Here is a 24,018-nt window from a genome sequence, read left to right as displayed (position 1 = left end):
AAACAAATTATGGAGCTGCTGCAGGGAAAATCTTGTTGAACTTGGGGCAGGAGGTCAGAGTGTGCACATAATCCCTCTTGGCTTTAAAAATCTATAAATCTGTGGCACACTGCCTAGGTGGTGATAGGCACTTGATAAATTGCATTTATTGTGTGTTTTCCCACCTGCAGGCTTCCTCCTGCCTCCCTCCCTGGGGCTGCTCCTGCTCCCTTCCAGGCAGGACACAAATCTAGAACTTGCCTTTGGACTTGGCAAACCAAGTGTGTAATTCTTGTGCTTCCCAAGAAAGGCTGCAAATTCATCCACCTCTTTCTGTGCATTAGGGGCTGAGGCATACGATTCATTTAGCTTTATGCAGTTTGGAAGGTAATTGTTTAAGGTAGGAATAGAGTTTTTGTTTATAGAACTGGGAATTAATATTCTCATGCTGTAAGTTTTTAATATATTTTTAAAACTCGCAGAGTAATAGATGGGTGCTTTTTCTTGTAATAAAATGAAATATTGAAACAAATATACACTGAAGCAAGCTTTAACTCTTCCAGGTTGTAAATGTCTATTGTTTAATAGTATCTACTTCATGGCATATATTCCATTCCATTTCTGTGATAAATTTGGTGAGCTCCCAGTTGCTGCTAAATTATATATGGATACCTGATAAATGTACATCTTATTAGCTGAAACACATCCCTAAGATAAGCAAGTTAGTTTGGATTTTTATTGTTAATTGAATTTTTTCAGCAGAGGCAACTGAAGGATGTTCATGAATTTGCATGAAGTTAAACATCTGCTCCTCTTAGCAGGAACTGAACCAGAGTTTCACTTAACCTGTAAATTCAACTCAGGAATAAAACAGGTACTCAGCCTTTGAGGGGCTTGGTTGTGTGTGAAGGAGGCAGGCAGGTGATGCTGTGAGGGAACAGGATGTAATTAGCAGCTTTGCCTTAATGTCACATCTGTGGTGTGTGTCTTCCTCTGTGCACTGAGATGGTCTTCAGTGATGTTTGGAGGCAGCAGAACACTCCCTGTGTTATTGTCAGGTGTTACAGGAACACTGCAGTGGGGTTATGTGCAGTGTAATTGCTGCAGAACACAGCCTGGTGTTTTATAGGAAGCTTTCTCTGAATGATCAGAAGTTAAATGGTTGTTATCACTGATGTCTATATATTAAGATTTGAGTTAATTTCTCTTCATCCTAAATTGGTTTGCTCAGACCTTGCATAGAATCCTGGAATCATTAAGGTTGGAAAAGACCTCCAAGATCATAAAGTCCAACCTTCAGCCAAATATCCCCATTACCACTGTCCCATTGCAAAGTGCTACATCTGCTCATTTTCTGAACACTTCCAGGGATGATGACTCTGCCTCTTCCCTGAGCAGCCTCTTCCAAGGTTTAGCCACTCTTTCAATGGAGAATTTTTTCCTAATATCCAACCTGTAGTATTTACAGCCTATAAAAATTAGAGTTGGGAAGATTCAAAACTCACAGATATCTCTAAATTGGAAGAAATTGTCAATTCCAAAAAGATTTCTTGATGTCCTCCTCCTGCAGCTGCACTTGCTCAGAGAAGTCTGTTCATGTAAATTGTTGAGAAAAGCAGTTATTTTCTTCTTTCCAACCACACAGGAAAATTGGGAGGAAAGTCCAGCCAAACTCTCCATGCATGTGCAGAAACAAGCAATTAAAGGAAGAGGAAGATAGATAGAAAGAGACAGGTAAAAAATTTGCATGGCAGAGTGGGGATTTGCAAGGAGACCCCTGAAGAACTGAAGTCATCTTTAATTTTCCTGTCCCCATGTAAACTTGTTCTGTGGAGTCAAGCAGGCTGTAATGCAGCAGATCATTGGGGTAAAGAGTTCACAGAATGTCTCACTCAGGTTCAGCAGTCTGATCTTTTGGGACCACATTTCCACTGTTCAGCCAACACTTTCATTTTGTGTGTAGGAAAATGGGCTGGTGCTGATGAGGAATTTTGCCGTTAATGGCACAAGAATTGAGGAGCCACACTCAGAAATAAATTCATAACATTTTAGTTTAGTCATTTTCTGATCCTTCTAACAATGCCAGGTAAAACCTGAGTGAAACACAGGGAAAGGGCTGTTTTGAAAACAGGACTTTTCTCCAACCCCTTTAATTTTGTCTAGAAATGTTATTTTCAGTAACTATATCTTTTTGGCCCTATAGATACGGATGAGAAAACAAATCTTAGTGCTCTCATCTCCTGCACTGAATTTCTTCCTGGAGCTTGAAAACTGCCATAGGAACAGCTGAAAATAGTCAGCATGGTCTGAGAGGATCTGTCAAATAAATTGACACCTCCAGTGCCTCCTGCCTTAGAAATGACACTCTTCAGCCTGCTCCAAACTGCTCTTTATTGCCACATATGGTGGTGCTGAAGGGTTGCCTAGAAAATGAGTGCCACTGGAGTTCCCCCTTCAGTGGTGGGTTATTTGTACTGGGCTGTTAGCATCCTCCCCCACGGGCACAGTGAGCAGGAGCACTGTCCTGCCCTGGTGGGTGGATTTCAGGCAGGTGATGGTGAGATCCAGGAGCCAAACAGGGCTGGCAGCTCTGTGTGGGCTGCTGGGTTGTTATGTCCTATCTCACCTGCAGGGATAACACACTGAGTCTAACTCCCTGTGTTGGGAGAGGCAGCACAGTTTCAGATTGTCAAGGTCTGAGAGCATATGGACTGGGGACCTGTGCTCCAGCTGTATGGAGATGCCAGTCAGGGGAACCTTCTGGGGAGTTTTTGAAAGGTCACAAGAAGTTTGAACTGTGTGTAAGCCTTGTGATGTTTCTTGAATCACACACTCTTAGCCTGGATGCTAATGGCTGCACAGCTTCTCTCAAGGATTTTAGGAAGAGCTGCAGGTGCCACCTGCCATTCTTGCAGCCCGTGTAGTTTTGCTGAGAAATAGCTCAGGAGCCAGTGGGACTCAAATCCCCTAAAGACTCCTGTGTGTGTTGAGGCTCACATCTGCTGTCAGGTGATCTGCACACCAAGGTCTCAGAGATTGGTGCTCTGTAGGTGTTATCAGATCATTTTTGATATTTAAAGAAGTACTGACATTTCGAGTAATCATTGTATTGTAAGGCACCTTGCACAGTAATATTTCACTGGGAGATTAGTTTCCCCATCAAAGGAAGCTCTTTGCTTCCTTGGTTTATTTTTATTTTGTACCCTGCATTCCTTTGAAGGACACTTTCATCTCCAGCCTTGCTGTTCCTCTGTTATCTGCTTTTACTCAGAACTGGGTTGAAGATTGCTGTGGGATCCAAGTGTAAAAACCTGCAGCAATTCACAGAAACCAGGAGTAAAATTTTTAAAGAGGACAATTATTGAGGGAGCTGGATTAATGATCTGTCATCACAATTTAGCTACATTCACCACTGACCTTTCACAGGGAGGATGCTCTTGATAAATGTAGATCATTACTGTGTTCTGACATAAAAACATAATGGCATTCTGTGTTCCTTGGCAGGCTGATCAATATTTTATCTGCCAAAGCATGCAGAAGTGCTAAACAGGATGAATTACGTGGCTGCTGCAAAACAGAGCAAGAAGCAGCATTGCTTGGAGCAGAGCATGTAAATGTGACAGTTGTTTGCCACCTTTTAGCAATCACACCTTCATATGCTGGATTTTTCTTCTACTTTTCTTCTGTCTTATTGTTTTTCTTTCCCTGTCTCTTTTTTATTTTTTTTCTTTTTTTAATTCAAACAGTTCCAGGCTTTACTGGGTTTGAAAATGCTCTAAACTGATAAGGAGGGCTTGTTTCATTGGAGATCTTCCCCAGCATGAAAAGGGAAATAATGGACTAGAATTGAAGAATCAGTTTAAGGCATGGCAGAATAGCAATTTTAGCTGATCCAGAGTTTGTGTGGGTGTCTCTCTGTGTGTTGGCTCCCAGCTGTGTGGTGGGGATGGTGCCTGAGTACACACAGGGGGTCAGCTGGCAGTACCACACAGGCACCTGGAACACATGTGGTGACAGTTCTGATGTTCAGAAACAGGGCAGGGAAGGAACACTTCAAAACCCGTCTCTGAAGAGCAGTGGTGGTCAGCTAAAATCACAGAATCACAAAATCCTGAGTTAAAAGGAGCCCACAAGGATCATCAAGTCCAGCTCCTGGCCCTGCACAGGACAACCCCAGAAGTGCCACCATGTGCCTGAGAGCATTGTCCAAATGCTCCTTGGGCTGTCAGGCTTGGTGCTGTGACCATTCCTGGGGAGCTGTTCCTGTGTCCAGGCACCGTCTGGGGGAAAAGCCTTTTCCTAACATCCCAACTAAACCTCCCAATACCGCTTGCAATTGTGAGCAGAATCCAAGTCCCTGGGAAGCTCTAACAAGGAAACCATGCTGAGAGACATCCATTAGCAAGACCTACCAAGGAGAGCAGCCTCAGATGAGATAAACTGCTAATGATTAGTTTGTGTTGCAAAGGAAACTGCTGGGGGCAGTCAGCAGAGAGAGAGGAGAGTGGGGATAAGTGAGAGGGCACACAGAGAGCTTTTCTGACATTCTTTTTGCTTAACAGTCAGATTTGTAATACCTGGAAGAACAGAACCAGAGGTGGCAGAAGCTTAAAGAGACAGTATTTAGTAGATAAAGTTGGTAGATGCTTGGCAGAGTGTAAGAAGATTACAGATGTCAGGACAGCAGGAGAGATTGAGAGGGAAGGAGGGGAAATACAGAGCTTTGCTCTCCAAGATGTATAAACCAGCTCTGTGTCAGCAGTCTGTAAGGAACTTAGGTTAAAAGATGCAATAATAATGCTTAGTAAATAAGGGGAAGGATCTTTGCTGCAGGAGAATCTTGCTGTCTTAGGTATTGACTTTCCAGATGTCTTGAGTATCCTCCATAACTTGGCTGAGCAGGCAGTGCCTCTTTTCTAGGACATCCATGTCTGGTTGCTGAAGCACCTTATTTTGTTTGAAAAAAATACCATTAGGTCTGGGTTGTGCAGCAGCACATCAGCTCACACATCCCAAGCACAGATAATTTCTGAGCTTTGGCCAGACTTAGTATAAAGTTATAGTTTCAGGTCAGAGTACTTCAACTGACCTGGAGACGTTTTCCCTCTGTTCCTTCACTACAGTAAGAATAAGTATATAAATTATATATTTATATGCATATATATATATTACAGTTGTAGTGCATTTCTCTATTGATCTTTTAGTCCAAAGGAGCAAATTATCAATCTCACACCCTGGGACAGAACTTTATTGCTTTTACTTGTGTGCTGCTAAACAGCTCAGCACTGCTGGGCTCTGACCAACTGCTTCTGTGTCACTGCAGCCCTCAGATGTCTGGGATGTCAGGGAAAATGTGCAAAGGTGTGAGACCCATGCAGTCTGTCACATCCCCACTCTGGAGAGAGGCTTGGGATCCACTTCCAGCAGAGCTGGAGAGTGTGATTTTCTCCAGAAGGAAGTGAAGGTATTGATTTGACAGGGGCTAGAAGCACCTTCTGACTTTCTGCCTGCAGCATATGTTAGCAACATGTGAAACTGGACTTATTTTTTAAATAAGAGACATAATTGTCTTACTGCTGGTTTTCTTTGATGTGTTCACCATGGACTGGCCTTACCCTGCTGTGCAGGATGGGGGTCTGCTGGATCCATGACCCTGAACATAGCAACAGTGTGATGAGGAAAAATGTATTATGGGTTTATAGCAGGATTTGGGAATTGCTGCCAGCAGCTGTCACCAGCTCTGTCCTTCTGTGCTTTCCTTTATTTCACTCTTAGTGACCATCACACTTGCCTGGAAGCTGCAGCATGGCTGTGACCCCCAAGGTAAATGGGCACATTTACCTTGGGCTGGCTGGCAGCCCAGAGCAGTGTGTAGTTTTTCAAGAAAAGCAGTTTTGTGGTGGCTTTGTTTTCTGAGCATGGAAGAATGCAGGAGGGTTGTAATTCAGTGAAAGGAGATCACTGTCCCCTGGCTTCACACCATGCTTGAGGGAACTGGGGGTTCAGCCTGAGAAAAGGAGGCAGCGGGACTTTCTCCCTCTCTGTAACTGCTTGAAAGTTGTAGCCAAGAGAGGGTCGAGCTCTTCTCCCAAGTAGTAAATGACAGGATGAGATGAAATGGCTTCAAGTTGTACCAGGGGAGGCTTGGGTTGAGGATTAGGGAAAAATTCTTTTGGGTTGACTCCATCCAGCCCGGGATGGTGGTGGAGTCCCCATCCCTGCAAGTGTGAAAAAACCCCCTGTAGATGTGACACTTGAGGTAGTGCTGAGGGAGGAAGGCTGGGAAAGCCTTACCCAGATAACAGCAAATATCTACAAAAAGAAGTCCCAGCTGCTGAAAACAAACCTGGAGGGTGTAAAGTAAGAACTGCTTTGGCCTGTCCTTGTGGGGAGCACGAGGTAAGTGGGTCAGCCTACCCAGGTGTCACCATGTACATTGCCTGTGGCACTGCTGGTGCCCACTGATGGACACCACAAAGCAGAAACAGAAGTGGAAGAAAATTAAATCGCTTTCCCTGTCTTCATTAGCCCTAGATACATTTCTGGGATTAACTTTTGATTGAAAATAAAATTCCAGTTAAGAGAAAAAATATTATTGCTGTAGCTAAAACAGTATATACAACAGAATAGCTTGATTAAATGGATACAATAATCAGGTTTTCTCTTAAATAAGCTGGTGATTGAATGGAAAAAATATATATATACTGCCTTCACAAACCATCACATGACATGGTTGGAAATAAAAAAGTCAAGAATAATAAACACAACTAATAGTAGCTGAATAGCCTTGTTTTTTCTGTAAAACAAATCTGATCCAAGTGGGACCCGGTGCTTTTTGGAGGTTGTTTAGAGGGAAGGAAAAATTTATCAGCTGCTTACTATCCCTGAGCAGCAGGAAGCTCTCCAAACTAGATGGGACTGAGTTCAGGGTAGGAAATAAGCCTTGTCTTGCAGTACTTGTTCGTGTAGCACGAGGGCACTGACCTGGCTGGTGAGCACATGTTCAGCCTCTGTGTCCTCTCTCACCTTCTCAGCTCATAATGCTTTTGAAGTTGTGAGCACAAAATATGAAGGGTAAAAAAACACCTTGACAGTAGATGGGTTTGCTATCAGAGAAGTGCCTCCCACCTGGAATTTTAATTGGGTTTCAGTTGGAGTGGGACCAAGAGGTCCTAAATGTTGCAGCTCAGCATGAAAGGGACAGGAACATTAGTTGTCACTGTGCCAGAGTCTTCTGTTATTTTTCAGAGGAATAATGTTTAGAGTCTTTGGGGTGCTGATCTACAAGGGTATTGTCCCTTAAACTGATGTGGGACCATCTTCTCGTAGATTTAAGTTTCAATCTTAGATTTAATCCAAGAGGATCAGTGATGGGATATAAAGGAAAGGTTTGTTTTAAACCCAATATTGCAGAGAGTAAGGCTTTTACATTATAGGGAAGTTACATTATAGACATAAGGACATCTGAGGGGAGCAGCTGGAGGTGCTGATGCTGTTGGTGGGGTGTGGTTGGTACCCACAGAGTGTGGGACAGCTGGAGCCTGAGGGTGCTCCAGGGTCTGCTCCAAGGCTCCTGCGAGGCACCAGCCACTGTGCTCTGCACTAAAGAAAACAGCTTTGCACAGAAGGACAGCTGCCATTTCTCATTCTGCCGAGCTCTGCCAGCCAACAGATGAGCAGAAAAGGGTCATAATATCTTGTACCACTTTGGGCATGTGGATGCATTTCCTTGAGGAGGGGAAGGGCTGGATGCTGCAGGCACAGCGTGAGCTTTCAGGGTCAGGAGGATTCAATCTGATTTCTTCAGCCAAGCCAGAGTCACTTCAGGGAGAGTGGCTTGAGGGCTTTTCCCTGGTAATAACCTTTTTCCCTGGTCAGGGACAGGACAGTGTTTATTTCAGCCTGCAGCGGGGTGATGAGAGCAGGCACTAGTGACACCACATCTGCAGGGGCTCCCCACAGCCCTGCACTCCTCACTGTCCTTCCTCTGGCTTTCTACCACCCCAGGCTGCCTCTGGGGATTCCCTGAGATCAGCCCCATGTTTGACACACTGTGACAGTCTGAGGTACCAGTTACATTAGTGGAACTTTCTAAACATCAGCTTCCCCAGGTTTATTTTTTACTTTATGGGATAAATTTATTCACATAGAAAAGCATAGAGCCAACTTAATATTTGTTGGAGTCACAAAACTGAGTGTGGCAGTCTATGACTGAAGCCCTATAAAATCTGGATGGTAACATCCTGAAGAGTATCCCTGACAGCAGGATTTAGAAAATCTGCCAGCTATTACAAAAGGCAACAACCACAGGAGCTCCTCAAGTGCAGAGCTGAATATGCAGACATAATGCGCCTAATTTTTCCTTTTAGGCCCTCAGTCCTTTGAAGAGATAAGGATAAATGCGCATGGTGCAGTGATGCTGTGTTATTTCTCAGGGGACAGGTGCACGATGGCAGACTACAGCCGGCTGAAGAGCATCCTGCTGGACCTGCAGGCTCGGCGCCAGAGCCCCCCTGGCAGCCTGGCCAAGGACAGGCCAGCCCAGAAACGCTTCCTCATTGGAGAGCTCTTTAAGCACTTGGATCTCAACAGCGATGGGCACCTCAGCAGCTCTGAACTGGCTCAGGTAGGTTTATTGTTCAGTGAGAATGGAATTATGGAGTGGATTTTCATTCGAAGTGTGAATTGAATGTAACGCGGCAGCACTCAGGTGGGAATGGTCATTTGTACCTGTCCAGTCAGCAGCAAGTACAGGAGGAAAGTCTAACACAGTCAATGAGTCTCTCTCTGCATCTCCCAGGAGTCAGCATTGTCTCAAACATTTGAAGCTCATCTCCAAACAAAAACATGGCAGCTTTCCAGCCCCATCCATACTCCTCAAAATAGATAATAATCCTTGCTCTGCTAACTGACATCTTCTGAAGTATTTCTAGTTGGCTGGCTTGGGGAGAATCAATTTAGATTTTTTAGGTGCATGTAAGTTAGGCAGCAATCTCTCAATTCTTCTCCCTGCCTTCTGGACTGTGCATTAGCATAGAGTAATGTGACAGCAAAGTTGGGATGTTTGTCAGCAGGTATATTGTCCTAAAATCCCTGGGCAGATGCTGAAATGATTGGGTTAGCAGAAATTAATAGAAAAGGTAAGAGCTCGAAAAAGCTATTATTTGTAATTTCAGGCATGCTGTGCTGTTGGAATTCATCTCCTTGGTAAAGTGAATCAAACAGCCATCCTGGGCACCCAGCCTGGGTACTCTGTGTCCTCAACTTGCTCTTTGCACGTGCAGACCTAGGAAAACAGTCCTGTAAAATATCTTTCCATTCCATTATGTCATCCATGAGAAGAATTAGAAGCAAGTGCCTTCTAAGAGCCCTTTGGAAGCCAGTCCTATCTAGGACCTATTCCAGTTTCCAAAGCTGTTCCTTCATATAATGATGGAATGGTTTGAGTGGGAAGGGACCTGAAAGCTGACCTCATTCCACCCCCTGCCATGGGCAGGGACTCCTGCCACTAGACCAGGTTGTTCAGAGTAATTTCACCCTTGAGTGTCTCATCTGCACTCTGACTTCCCAGGGAACACAGAGTGTGTTACAGGCACGAGCCTGCTCCTCCCTGAGCTCACTCCTCTCCAGGACAGTTTGTGCTGCATTTTAGTCCTCAGGCTGTTGACAGGATGCTTGATCCTTTCCACACAATGCAAATTGTCAGTGTAAATTCCCTTAGATCTCACAGCTATGAATATATGCAATATTTCCTCTGAAGGCAATGATTTTTTTATAAAGACATGGTAGCTATAAGAAAACACTTTTATCTTAATTCAAAGCCAGATTTTACAGAGTGGCATCTAAGTGTCTGTTCTATTGTCCATTTTTTTGCCCTTTTTACATGAAATTTATTTTATTAGGATTTTAAAACTCTCATGGAAATAAAGGTTTGGCAGCCTGCAAGCAATTGTTATTGCAAAGGAGCTCAGGCAGTGCTGTAAGCTCTGCCTCAAAGTTCCTCTGGGCTTTGTTTGCAGATGTGCCTGGAGCCCAGGTCTCTCTCACAAGTGAAAACACAGACATTGGCTACTCTTATTTTAATTCTTCTCACTGTTATCAAAATCAGAAAATATGCCTGAATATCTGGAGCCCACTGCAGTTTGATAGACCAGAATAAGTTCAGCCTCAGCCAGGAGCCCTCTCACCCAGGCATTCTCCACACAATCTGGCCACCAGCATGGCTGAGCTGACAGTGGGATCACCTCTCAAAAGACAAAATAATACCTTTTAATGCACAATTTAGATAAACCATGAGTGCTTTTAGTCCTGAGCTGAGTGTCTCTGCTCTTGGGCCCCTTGGTGGCAGCATGGCTGAGGACACATCTCTGGGCAGCTCTGGGCTCTCACAGAGCAGGATTCACAGTTTATTTGTAACATGCCAATTCTTTATTTTTCTCTTTAACAAGATGATTTTTATGTGCTCTTACAAGAGCAGTTTATCCACCCAGGTTTCAAGGGACATTTTTTTAGGTAATGAGCAATTGTTAATTACCCAGGTTATAGTCTTAACAGAACTATTCTTACCTCTTTCTTAGGTAGGTTTGTAATTGATTTGCATTAGCTCTCTATTTTGAAGCTCTCTGCAACTTTAAATTTCCCCCAAAGATGGGAATTTCATTGCCCATGGGCAGAGGAAGCTGAGCTGAACGTGATGCAGTGAGATCTTGTTCCCTCTGACTACTGGATGAGCTGGTGCTGTGCCTTTGCTTTGTTTTATTTAAAAGAAAAATAGTCTCTTGAGCACTATAATTTTGTCTGCAAGCAAAAACTCAAGGCTGGTAACTTGCACTGCTGCAGTAAAAAGTGATTTTTAAGACCTGGAAATGGATCTTTAGGAGGCTCACTGCAGAGGGATTCACCCCAAAGGAGAGTCCTCCAGGGGGGATGATCCTTCATGGATTCAGCACCCATCTGTGTGTTCTTCACAACACAATTGCTTTGAACAAAACAATGGCAACAGTTGGCCCATCCCCTTCTATTTAGAGCTGGTTTGCCTCCTGTCTGCTGGTAGACCCTATCCAATATTTTCCCTCTGGACCCAACAGTGAAATTGCCATGTAGTTTTGCAACCATGGATAAAGGCTATTAACAATGGTGGTAACTGGACTATTATTTCCATTTAAATCTTTAATGTATTTTAAAGTCAGGTTCATAAATCTACCAAGTGTGTCACAGCTGAAGCGTTTTCCACTGGTTTTTTTCCCTGACATTGAATCAAAAGGACTGGTAAAAACTTGTCAGTCTTATGAAAAGTTAATCAATTTTCTATACAAAGGGTAGACAAAGGGAAGTTTCCATCTTTAGAGGATTGATCTTGGAAGTTATGGTTGATCTCACTTTTATTGAATACTTTTTACTTGCTAGGTGAAGGGTCATTTTTTTAGCATTATTACTCTAAATTGCTTCAACATAATGGGTCAAGACTAGAATAGTAAATAAAAGAATCCCTGGCCTACAGAAAAAGCTTTCCTGTCTGGAAGATGCAACTGTTCAGCAGTTTTCTTCATGTTCTACAATAAATTCAGAGAACCCAAATGAAATGCTGAAAAAAGAAGCAAACTCTCAGGGGTTGGAAAAGCACATCAGTGTTGAGTACACCATCCACTATTGCCTGTTCTAGTCCTAAAATCAGGGCACACTATTTTGTCCTTACTTACCGAGGAGAAAAGAGAAACAGACTTTCCTTTTTCCCTGTTGAATATTTATTTTTCAGTCCGTTTTCAAAACAAAAATGCATGTCTGTGCTGCTGGTAAAGGAAGGAGCTCTTCAGTCCATGGTCCATGAAGTGCTGCAGGAATACGAATATCTTGATAGAAAGCAATATATAATGGTAGATATGATAATTTATCTGTGTGTCTGTCTGTCTGTCTATCTATCTATATCTATGTATCTATCTATGTCCCCAAAGGTCATTTCATGGAAAATCTGCCAGGTGAGCCAGGCCAGCAGTGTGTAGCATTGCATTACATGTGAGGTCACCTGTTCTCTTTGCTGCAGTTGATGAAGAAGGAGGACCTGGAGGGTGATTTTCTGGGTTGTACACTTGAAGACCTTCTCCAGTTTGATGATTACAACAACGATGGCCACCTGACCCTGCAGGAGCTCTACACAGCCTTCCGTGAGTCCCTGCTTTGCTCTGTCCTGGCTTTTGGAGCATGCCAATATCTGTGAGGGCACTGTTGTCTTCCTAGATGTGGTCAGCCAAGATGATGCCTTTTTTGTCTTTAATGCCATGAAAACTCTTTGGAAGGCTTGCTTCCAAGGTGTCTGTGCTCCACAGTGTGGAGCAGGAGGTTGGTACAGGTGTGTCAAGTTTATTGTTTTCTTCTGTGTCTTGTTGTGCTTCTTGTTGATGGCAAGGGAGAGATGGTGGCCTGGCCAAGGTCTGTAGCCCTGAGTATGTGGTTTGATTAACCCTAAAGAAACAAGATGGAAACCTGTCTAAAGGTCCTGTGGTAATATGAGTTAGTTTGCTCTGGCGAAGGTGTTTACTGAATATTTTGCTTGGGAATTATGTTTTCTACGTTTTTTTTTTCCCATGTTAATGAGTGTATTAGAGTTTGCAATCATGATACAAATCTCAGCATCCTGTGCAAGAATCTGGGAATCACAGAGCTGCTTAAACAGTGGGATATAATCAATATTTCTGTTATCCCATTGATCTTTATAAATAATTCTTGCTTCAAGGTAAGCATTCGTTGAAGTCCTTCACTGGAAAAGGCCCACACTGTTCCCTTCATCTAGGTGATAGAAAGTTGTGTTGTTGCCCATTCCTTTGGGATACTAAAGAAAAAATGCAAATAGGCAAGGTTATTCATTAATCAGGACAGTGAGCTACAGAGAACTTGGTGTGGTTACAACATTGTGGCTAAAACTGAAGCAGGATTCAACCATTGACTCTGCTTGAGTGCAGGGAAAGGGCCAATAACAATCTGGTTACCTCTTAAGCAGGATTCTTTTCTAAAGTGGATGATGTCTGTTTTCTTGATTTACAGCTTTTCATTTAAAAAAAAAACCAATTTAGATAATAATAACAGAATGGTTTGGGTTGGAAGGGACCTTAAGGATTATCAAGTTCCACCCCCTGCCATGGGCAAGGACACCTGGCACTAGTCCAGGTCACTCCAAGCCCCATCCAACCTGGCTTTGAACCCTTCCAGGGATGGGGCAGCCACAGGTGCTCTGGGCAGCCTGTGCCAGGGCCTCTCCACCCTCACAGGGAGGGATTTTTTCATAAAATATCCAGTCTAGCCCTGCACTCTGTCAGTTTGAAGCCATTCCCCCTTGTCCTATCATACCATGCTCTTGTTAAAAGTCCCTCTTCACCTCTCCTGTAGGCAGCCTTTAAATATTGGAAGGTGTTTAAAGTGCTTTAAGATTAGCCCCAGTTGTCACCATGGACCTGTTTGAACCATGCATGCATTTAATTCAACATAGCAGATACACAGTAAAACATAAAATCTCATACATTAAGAAGGCATAAAGTGCATTAAACCAGCTATAAAGGCTTGACATGCAGTTATTTGGGAACATATTTAGATCAATGGGTTCTCAAAGTCACATCAACTTAGAAATAATTCTTGGAATTTAGGTTTATGGGTTTTGGTTCAGAGAGTTTTAAGTAGGCAAGGAAAATAAGACAAGTACAAAATATTAATCAATTAATAGCAATAATATTGATAAACTGCACAATTGATCTTAACAAAACACAAGGTGTAACAATGACTGTTTGTCAGAGGAATTTGGTATCTGAACAGAATTGCTCACCAAGTGAAGCTGAAAACTAGATGACTTCTCTATTTTCCGTTTTCCCAGAATCCTGACTTTTATCAAGAGCAGGTAATGGCTCACCAGCTTTTAATTTAAAACCAAAGTTAATTTGCTTGCAACTTTTGAAATTTTGGGGAACCTGGAAGCAAATTTTATGCCTGGTTGAAGTATATTTTTTCCCTTTGCTTTATTAAATGATGTAGGAAAAATACTTTAAACACTTAAGGGCACACTTTGGTTTATGAAAATTTTGTTTATCAGATTTCTGCTTTGTTATGAGTCAGAATTTGGCTTGCAGCACTAGTTTAAAGGAACATCAAATGTGCATCCTGCGCATTTCCCCTACTTTTTGCCTATTAGAGAGATCTTTTTGTTGCTTGAAGTTCACCCAAGCCATGAATTGTGGCTGCCACAGGCTGGCAGCAAGGTATGGGCACGGCTGCACAGCAAGCTGAGTAACATAATTACCAGAATTCAGTGACATCAGAAAGTCTCAATCTAATTTATCCTCTCAAAAACTGTCACATCTGTTTTGGCGCTCTGTGCTCTGGTGGAGTGTCGCAGTGTTGGAAAGGTTTGAAAATGACCTTGATAATGTGAAAAGCTTCCCCATCTGACATTCTTGTGCTGCATTACAAGTTGTATTTCATTTTAGAGAGTCTTGTGGCCTTGCTGTAACTCACAGAGCCACAAAATGGCCTCTTTCTCTCACTCCATGTGTGTCTCTTGCTTTCCCTTGATCCATCCTCTCACTCTAAGACCCTCAGGGACCCAAAGGTTATTTTTCTTCCTCATCATGTTAATCATCTGTAAATAAATGAAAAGTGCATGAATGAGAGAAATCCAGTCTTACATTTTCTGAAATGTGGTTTTGTCAGTACAAGCACTACATCTAATAGATGCTATTTTTAATCATAACTTCTAACCATGCTAATAGTTTTCTTAGACATTTTAATGCACAGTTTTGGATTATGGACAGAAATAGTGGCCTTCCTTCTAAACCTACCATCGTTCTTCTGGTTTTCTGAAAGTTCTTTTGTTCCTTAATCCCAAAAATTAAGCTGTTAAGCATTTTCTTGCATCTATGAGGATGACTAGAAATATCTGTTAACACAGGATTAAAGTGTCAGTTTTCAAATTGTCTTAATCATACACAAGTAGTGCATGAGACAGATGAAACACTCTCCTGGCAGATCTGGTAAGAACCACTTGTAGGTGTCTTCTAATTCCTCATTAATAAATTTTTATTAGATAAGGAGTCTCAGGACCATAATTAAAAAAAAAATTGATATGATGATCTTGAGATTTTTCACGTGCCAAAAATAGAGTACTAGAAAGATTATTTGTCTGTTGTCTTTTCTTTAAGTTGTCACATAGATTCGATACATGACTAATGAATGAAAGGCTTAGATGTTATAAGAGCTAAAGCAGTGCATGATCTAATTAATCAGCACAGAGATGGCCTGGTGAGTTGGCAAGCACATCACCCAGCTGAGTCATACTTCTAGGAATGCTCAGATGGGTGGTTTTTGGATGAAACTTCTGGCACTGTATCTGACTGGAGGTCATTAAAATTAGGCATGACACTTCTGGCATTCCTGTTGTCTTCTCTAATGGGCAAGTGGCAGGTTGGCAGATGTGAAAGCCCAACTTAAGAAAAAAAGTCTGTTTAATCTTCTAGATCTGTATCATCATCATCAATATGGACAGGTCAATTTGTAATACAGATAATTGAGGGAGAGGGAAAAGATGCATTCCATCAAAATGCCTTTATCCTGTCAGCACTGTTTAGCTAATAAGGAGTTATTAAACCAACAATAAAATCCCCTTAAATTCTAGATCATGGCCCATTAAAGTACTTTCCTGATGTCACAGCTGGACCAAAACAACCTACAAATGAAGTTTGAAAGAAAAATACTGATTTGTTATTTTTCAGTCCAGTTGTTATTTGCCATGGTCTGTTGCATATAAGTTACATGTAGACAGAAAATTGCTGTTTCTGTAAGATGAGAGGCATGTCATCCATGGATATATTGCTGTCTAAAAAACACAAGTAGGGACATTTTTCATGCAGGAATGAATGCAGCAGCAGCTGCAGGATTAATGTGCTCTTCTCTTAACTCCAGTTAAGGAGTATAAGACAATGTTTTTCTTTACTCCCTGATTCTGTTTCAGGTCAAATCTTCCTTTTTTAATATGTCCTTAATATTAACCAAAAAAAGCACAAGGAACAAGTATGAAAATGAGATGTGCACACTTTCAGCAGGAGGTCAGGGAAATACCAGGGAGGGTGGATGGTGCCAGCCCCAGGCCCTGGGGCTCTCCCAGCACCACCACCAGGGGCTGGGAGACCAGATGGAATTTGAATGAACTGGGTGAAAAAATGAATTTGAGAGCCTGGGCTGGCCATAGGTGTCAAGTAAATCACTGCCAATGCAGAGGAGCAGTGTTGGACTGGCTCCAGATTTACTGGAGTGATCCTAAAATCTCCAGGAGTTGTACTCCCCACGGCTGCATGGTGTGGAGAAGGGAGCAATCCATTCCTGATTCCTCCACCATCCTACAGAGGCTCGTTAGAAGTGTGGACTAGAAGACAGATTTTTTTTTAAATTTATTTTTGAGTGCATGTTTCTGATTCACTAGAAACTACTTTAGGGCAGAGCTTTTAATTGTCCCAAAATTGTGGAGATTGATACTGACTGGGTAAAAGCAAAGCTCTACCTCGAGAAACAGGGAATGAAACATAAAAAGGGACTTGCAGGGTCAAGTGGAAGAGGAAGGTGTTGTGTGAGGAAGAAGCTTTCAGCAGAGTATCTGTTCTTGGTAGGTATATCAGCATATCCAACTGTATGGTCTCATAATAAATAAGGTGATAATGGTGAATAAATACTGTTTGAGAAAAGAAATGCCTCTATTTGCTGTGTGTGTGTGTCTGTATATGCACTCCACACACGTGTGGCAAGCCAGCTGTTCCAGCAGCAATTGCACCTGTAAAATCCATGTTTAGGTGAAGTGTTTATCCACAAATTCAGGAAGCTGTTCTTGATGGCACAGCACCTACAGTCAGGTATTTGTTGCTGTTTCCTTCCAGCTGGATTGGTCAAGCCCAGATAATTACATTGGACAAGTATATTGTGAGATAAAATGTTTTGCTTGCAGTGTTTTCTTAAGCAATGTTGGAGCAACAGCTATCTACAGAATCAAATCATAGCTCTGAAATATTGACAGTTTGTGCCCCATGCTCTGCCTCTCCCGCTGTCATCTCCCTGGTATGTGATTTTTCTTTCATGTTGCTGCAGATATTGGTACAAACTTGGAAATAATTCATTAGCTTACCAGCATTGATTGCTTGTGTGAGCGATGTGATAGCCCAACTTCAAACACGGCTGGGCAAGCAGGGGAGCAACAGCCTCTGCTTCTGGTTTGATGTGGTGTTAGAGGAGCTTCTCAGCAAAGAAATGAGGTTTCTTTTAGCTGGCCAAAGCAGCCCATTCTGGATTGCCTCGAGGAATGGTGTGCAGATGTGTTACTGAGGATGAAGGCAACTTATTGGGCATTTAGTACTACTAGTAGTAATATTTCATTATTATTGTTACTGTTATTATTTTCATTATTAGTATATTAATACTATTTTAATATTGCAGTCTTATAGTAGAAACAAAACTAAAAAGATAAAAAAGTCAAGGGAAAAAGCAGAAATTGAAAACAATTCAGCTTGATTCCTGCAGAAAGTGCCAAGTGGTTGAACAGGGATGACAGAAAAACCCAACAAGCACCCAAGTCAATGCAACAGCCCTTTGTCACCAGCATTCCCATGGCTGAGCTATGACATCATGCTGGATATTTAGTCATTTTGAGGATGGAGCTGGTGTGTGTTGGAGGCAGACACAGCAGCTCAGCACAGGGGAGAGTGCCCAAAGACTTCTGAGTGGGCAGGGTTGAGCTCTGGGCGTGTGCTCGAGGATGGAAGTGCCTTTGATCAGCTCCTGAGATCTCCGTGCTCGATGTGTTTTGACGTTAGATCATTTTCAGAAGCACCTAACTCCTTGCCTCACTCATAAATGCAGTGTAAGATGCTGGGCTTGAGCACTGGGAATGATCCTGCTGCATCTGGAAATGTAATTTTTGTCTGGTAGGATCCCTCAGCTGGGGATATCACAGTGAGTTCATCTGTACTGCATTTTAGTGGGCAGCTACTTCTTGAACGTTGAAAATTTTCTTGCTTGGATTTTCTTTTTTTTTCTTCGTTTTTTTCCTCCCTTGCTATCAAAGAAGCACATTTTGCAAAGAAAAGGTGTTGATTTCTTTTTCTGTCTCTCTTTTAAAGCTCTTCTCATTGTGAAAACCTTTTGCACTTCAAGTCTAAAATATATCTCAGGGCTCCAGCAAAGTGCCCTGTATTGTTTGCAGTTCCACAAAACAGCTGTCAGAATCAGGTTTGTTGTGTAGGTTCAATTGTTTTGCTGCATTTTGAACAAAATGTATCTTCTCAGAAAAAGAGAAAAATCGGAATTAATTTTTAGCAAGAAAGACAAGTTTAATCTAAGCAAAAAGGTTTCAAAAGCTAAAATGTGGTTCCAGAGAAAAAGTTAAAAGTGCTCAGATCAAGAATAATTATGTTCTGTGTGGATGCATGCTTGCCAGTGGAGAGAAGGACGTGGTTTTGCCTTGGGCTAAAAAGAGAAATGTTTCCATGTTCAGATCAGACATTAATTCATTTAATCAGGGCTGCTGCTCAGCTTTGTACTATACCCACTTTATATATTTTGGCATTATGACTTCAGTTAAGAGAGCCTCCTCAAATAAAATGTTAGCAGAATTACTGGTAAACATAGATGTGGTTAGAGTGATTGTGGTTTCATGTCAAGGATAGAGGCCAGATTTTTTCATGGAAATCCAGGGAGGGTGCCTGACACTGGTTTGGCTGTTCCCATCTCAGAACCCACACACTCAGGTGCCAATTGCCAAACTCCAGTATTTTTTCCAATAGGGAACCACAAAATGGTTTGGACAGGGAGAGACCTTAACCTGTCCTGTCCTAACCCCCTGCCACAGGGACCTCTTCCACTAGGACAGGTTGCTCCAAACCCCATCCAACCTTGAGCATTTCCAGGGATGGGACATCCACAGCTTCTCTGAACATCATGTGCTAGGGCCTCACCACCCTCACAGGAAAGAATTTCTTCCTAATATCTAATCTAAACCCAGGATCTTTCATTTAAAGCCATTCCCCCTTGTTCATTCCAAAGATACCCTCTGTAAAATGTCAACACTCTTAATATGCAACCACTGAATAAGAGAAAGTGATTTAATTACAAGTTGTTATTGGAAATCTATTGTCTACAAATTGCAAAGAAAACTCACTAGAAGACAATGTAGTGTTGATCTTAATATGTTTTTCAGGCTGCATTGATCTGTTAATCTTGGTTTTAAATGCAAGAAATTGCCATGTGGAGTAGTGCTTCACAGGTGATGTAGTACAAACCATATCAAATGCCTACACACACTCTAGCAGGACTAAAATATTTAAATATTTATAAGTATTTATGAGTGACTCACTGGCGCATAAGCCAGGCAAATACCATTACTCAAAAAATTATTTGATCTGCACTGGCAGTGTTCACTGAAGCAATTTCACATGTGCACAAATAACAGTATTTTGGGTTACTTGCAAACACAGAATTATGTCAGTGAAGAGCAAATACAAATATTGGTGAAGTCATAGAATGGCTGACAGTCCTAGACACGTGTTGAGTCACCACCAGCCATTAAACAAATGTGTGGCTGTGGCATTTGGGGACATGGTTCAGTGGTGGCCTTGGCAGTGCTGGGGTAACAGTTGAATTTAATGAGTTTAGGGGGCTTTTCCAACCTAAATGATTCTATGATTGTCTGTGCACCTTTAAGTCATATAGTTAGGGGTCTAAAAAGTATAACTTTCATTTTCTGTGAGCTGGGAATGAAGAATTGCAGGGGTTCCTATGACTTCCTTATGGTCTTGCAAAACCAGAGACCATTTCTGAATGAAAACTGGACCCAAACTTTGTGTTGTTTTGGTTTTTTGTGGTTTTTTTACCTTTTTGTCATATTCTGTCTTTCTGAGGAATTTTTAAAGCAAATGCAATATTTTCATGAAGCAAAAATGACATTTTGTTAAAAATGGGCAAAATTACAGTTACAATGCCTAAGACTTTACATGAAGTCAGAGACATGATATGGTAGGATCCTGAGCCAGATCTTGATTTATTACACGCAGTCCAGAACATTTTAGCTGCAGTTTTCTTCTTCTTTCTTGTTTTCCTCTCCTTGTATTTCCGAGTGGGTAATTGCTAGAGTTTTTTTTTTCTTTCAAAATCTGCTTTCATCTGAGGAGAGCTGCTGTGAATGGTCTCTCTGCCTTTACAGGCACCTCATGGATGCTTTGAATTGCTCCTCCATTTTCATGTTCTTCATCTATTCTTCCACTGGTTGACCAGATTCATAGCTTTTAAGGCCAAAAATATTCCATGATATATATATATTAAAAAAAAAATTACCTAACACAGCCTCAGTCCCACCTGAGTAGCTGCAGAGGGTAAAACTTCCTTTATTACCCTTCCCCTCCCATGTTACTTCCTTCATCATCCAGGCAGGGATCACGTTGCTGTCATTTTGTCACTTACTGACCCTTTTCCCAGGATTAGAGATCTCATCTGGTTCCCTTTTTGAATAGATCCCTCTGAGAAATGCTTTTAGAGATCTGCCCATCAGCCAGTTCTTAGTTCATTTAGGACAGATTTTATTGACACTGCACAGCACTACAGAGCTGCAGTGCTAATTTTGTAATCAAAATGCCAGAGCAGCCATCAGAAAATTATTGAGTACAGTACATATTCCCAGTGCAGTGATACAATTTATGGAAAGCCACAGCTGAGATGTTTTATTTCATGTTCTTCACAGGAGAAAATCTCCTTGACAAATCCAGGATGCCCAGATAGAAACTTTAAAAAAAGAACAGCAGTAGAAAATTGAACCAAGCTGAACTCAAAGGTTGATTTTGTTTTAATACTTCCAAAAAGAATTAAAAAGGGTTCTAGCCTTTAGAAAAAAGCAGAAAGCTTCAGAGATGCTTCAGTGGCATCAGGATTTGAGCTGAAACTCAGCTTTTGCTAATATCTGTCTTTAGCACCGCCATAAAAAACTCATTCTCATGATTCTTGATGATCAAAACTTCAGAAAGAATATCAGGAGCCATCAATGGACATAAATAAGGGCAAGCTCAGCCCTGCTGTGCCTCTCAAGCACTGTTCCTGCTGTCAGCTTTTTCATCTGCAATACATAAAATTCAGCTGCAGAATTTTTGTTTCTCTTTTTGCAAACAAGTACAGGCACTACTGAACTCATGCTTTATGCCACACTTAGATTCCTGTAGCTTTCACCACAGTTCAGACACTGATATTCCAGCAGTGTTATTTGAAACTTGCTGCTTAGAGAAGAAATTTGTGGCCATGATTTAACAGAAGGGGGGAAAAAAAAGGAAATATGCTAAGTATATGTCTGTTTATAATTTCTCATTCTGTTCACCATACAAATCTGAATAATGTATTAGTAAAGGTCACAGGTCCTGTTCTGGACACTTGGAATGGTGTCCTGCTCTGTGGCCAGCTGAAACCCAGCATTGAGCAGTAGCACCATTTACCACAGCCCCAAAAATTGCAGGGGGGTGGGAATGCAGAGGGTGATGGAACAGGGAGTGAGAATGACAATGATTACACAGCAAAACACAAAAAAGAGTGGGGTGAAAAGAAAATGAAAGTATCCTCACCCTGGGATTTCATAGGGTATGTATACACCTTTTAAATATTAAATTAAATGAGAGAAATGAGAGTTTGAAAGACCAGGGTAACATTTCAAATACCCTTTCAGACTGTATTTTGACATGAACTGTGTTTCAGAGAGTTCTCCCATGTCCTGATTTCCTGTAGTGTCAGGGCAGGGCTCTGGTCTGATGGATTGGCTGCTGGAACTGCTCTCAGATACAGACTGATTTTGAAGATTTTCCTGAAAGATGCTGCCCAGACAGACTCTTCCTGTGGTTTTGTTCTCCTGTCTGGCTCTGTGACCTGGTTCTCCATGTTGTTCGTGCTTTGTTGTTCATGTAATAATGGAGAAAATTCAGCTTTCTCCAGTGTTTTGGGCTGCCACAAGTGGCATCATCAATCACAGCCTTGTGCTGAAGCTCCACGTGTAGCCAGGGCTGCTGTCCCGCTGTCCACATGTAGCAGCAAAAAAACCCCAGATTAGTTTGACCCTGATCTGTGGAAACCCAAGAGCTGTCACCAGTCCTGACACTGAATGGGCAAGGTCAGGCACTGTCACTGCACTGTTTGTTTTTCATTGAATCATTAAGGTTGGGAAAGACCTTCAAGATCATCAGGTCCAACCTTTACAGCAATACATGCATATATTTTATACACATATGTGCATATTTTAATATAACATCTCACAGCTATTATTTGATAGCTCTTACAGTTAAACTCATAAAATTTTGCTGCACAAATTTTCCATTCTGCTCACTCCAGAAAGGCTGTTGATCTAAGGAACCTGTTGCTGGGATGGGGAAAAGACATAATTTCTGCCAGGAAAATTCAGGAGCTGTGCATGGAGCCCTTAGCAAGCTGATGAGAGGAAATGCTGATGAGAGGACTTGCTGTTGCTGGTCCATGCTGAATGTTGGTGGTGGTGTTTAACCTGTCCATGAGCCCATCCTGTAACAAAACTGGGAGCTGGAGGAAAGATATTTGTTAATGTTTGTGTGGTGCAGCAGGATGATATGCTGTGTCACCTGGGACTCAGCACCTGCCCAAGAACCCAGAGGTTTACACATCTGGGAAAAGGTTCCTCTAGAGGATGGCTATTGTGGGCATAAGCCCACACATAAAGTTACAATTTCCTGCAGTTTTACAACAGTGCACTTAAAAATAACCATTGTTCAGGACCTAATTTGCAGGACAGGAGTCTCATTTCTTTATTGTTCTTAGAATGCTAATGTGCTTTTCTGTAATCTGCTAGTTCAGCAGCAAGACACTTTGGTTTCCTGTTGAGGACACCTTGGCTGGGGTGGGAGGCAGGGATCTCCCATCCTCCTGCAGCAGGAAAACCCAGATTCATCAACAGACTAAACCATCTGGAACCAGAACTCCTTTTTCTGCCCTCAATACCCAAACAGCAACTTGTCAGTCCTGGAATCTGTAGCTGATATGCAGGCATCACTATATAGGACCTGGGGGCAAAGTTCTTTCAGAACAAGTGATAGCATCTGGTTGCATTTGGTCATTATGGATAGTGGAGGCATTTGCCTTCAGTCTCTTCTCTTCAGGGCACTGCAGTTTATTGTAGCTGCAAAGAAAAAAAGAAGCTCTGTCCCAGAATCTCCCCCAGTAAACAGCATAAAAGTCTGCCCTGTCTGTCCTTAATCCCTGTTACACTGGTAGCTACCAAATTCATCTCCAGCCTTTGAAGCAGTCCACATGGTAATTTACAGGCTTAAGAAGGTATAAAATGGAGATGTTTTAGCACATCTCCACTTATTCAAATACTAATTATTATCGGTTTTTTTCACCATTAATATTTACTCAGTGCAGTATTAAGCACAAAGAATACAAGTGTGTCTCCTAGGTAGACTGGCTTGCAGTCTGCTCAGAGGTGTAGTGTGTCTTCTGGCAAGTCTAGAGAGTTGTGTGGCTTTTAATGCAATTTGCTAAGCAATCATCTGATAAAATATGAGATGTATATGAGGCTAAATTTGTTACAGAATTGCTATTATCCTCCTTATTTTGTTTTAAGATGTATTTTTATGAACCTATTCACTCCAAGATGCACTCATGGAAAGACTCCAGTATGTTAATCAGTATTTATTGAATACCTCAGTGTAATGGGATGGACAGGCACTGTGGACTGTAATTAATACATTGACATGCAGTGACTGTAGCTGAATGGAAGATGAAAACAGCTTAGTCTTAGGACAGAATGTACATTCATCTTGCAGTGCTACATGGACACCCACCGAGTCAAAGACCTCTCAAAAACAATGGAAACGCATTTTCGTTGCCAAGCAGGAGTTTTTTGGCAGTAGCAAAACACACTGACCTGGCAGAAATACAGAGTGTGGGCCGTTGGAGGGGCTGCTAGTGCATGAACTCCTCTGTAGAGCAGCACATCCCTCCAGCATTATCCATGAATGAGAG

At 42.0% G+C, this 24,018-nt stretch overlaps 1 protein-coding gene across 5 annotated transcripts in view; it reads left to right on the top strand.

Annotated features, from left to right (window-relative positions):
• Nucleotides 1-24,018, top strand: part of FSTL4 (follistatin like 4) — a 208,679-nt gene that overhangs the window by 100,765 nt on the left and 83,896 nt on the right. For all 5 annotated transcript variants that reach the window (XM_054516443.1, XM_036391608.2, XM_036391604.2 and 2 more), the window contains 2 exons: nucleotides 8,415-8,605; nucleotides 12,020-12,140. In XM_054516443.1, coding sequence (XP_054372418.1) covers nucleotides 8,415-8,605; nucleotides 12,020-12,140 — 312 coding nt within the window. The remainder of the gene's footprint in view (nucleotides 1-8,414; nucleotides 8,606-12,019; nucleotides 12,141-24,018) is intronic.

This window comes from Molothrus ater, chromosome 15, assembly GCF_012460135.2.
Source record: "Molothrus ater isolate BHLD 08-10-18 breed brown headed cowbird chromosome 15, BPBGC_Mater_1.1, whole genome shotgun sequence".
Taxonomy (NCBI): domain Eukaryota; kingdom Metazoa; phylum Chordata; class Aves; order Passeriformes; family Icteridae; genus Molothrus; species Molothrus ater.
This window is presented reverse-complemented; position numbering and strand designations above follow the sequence as displayed.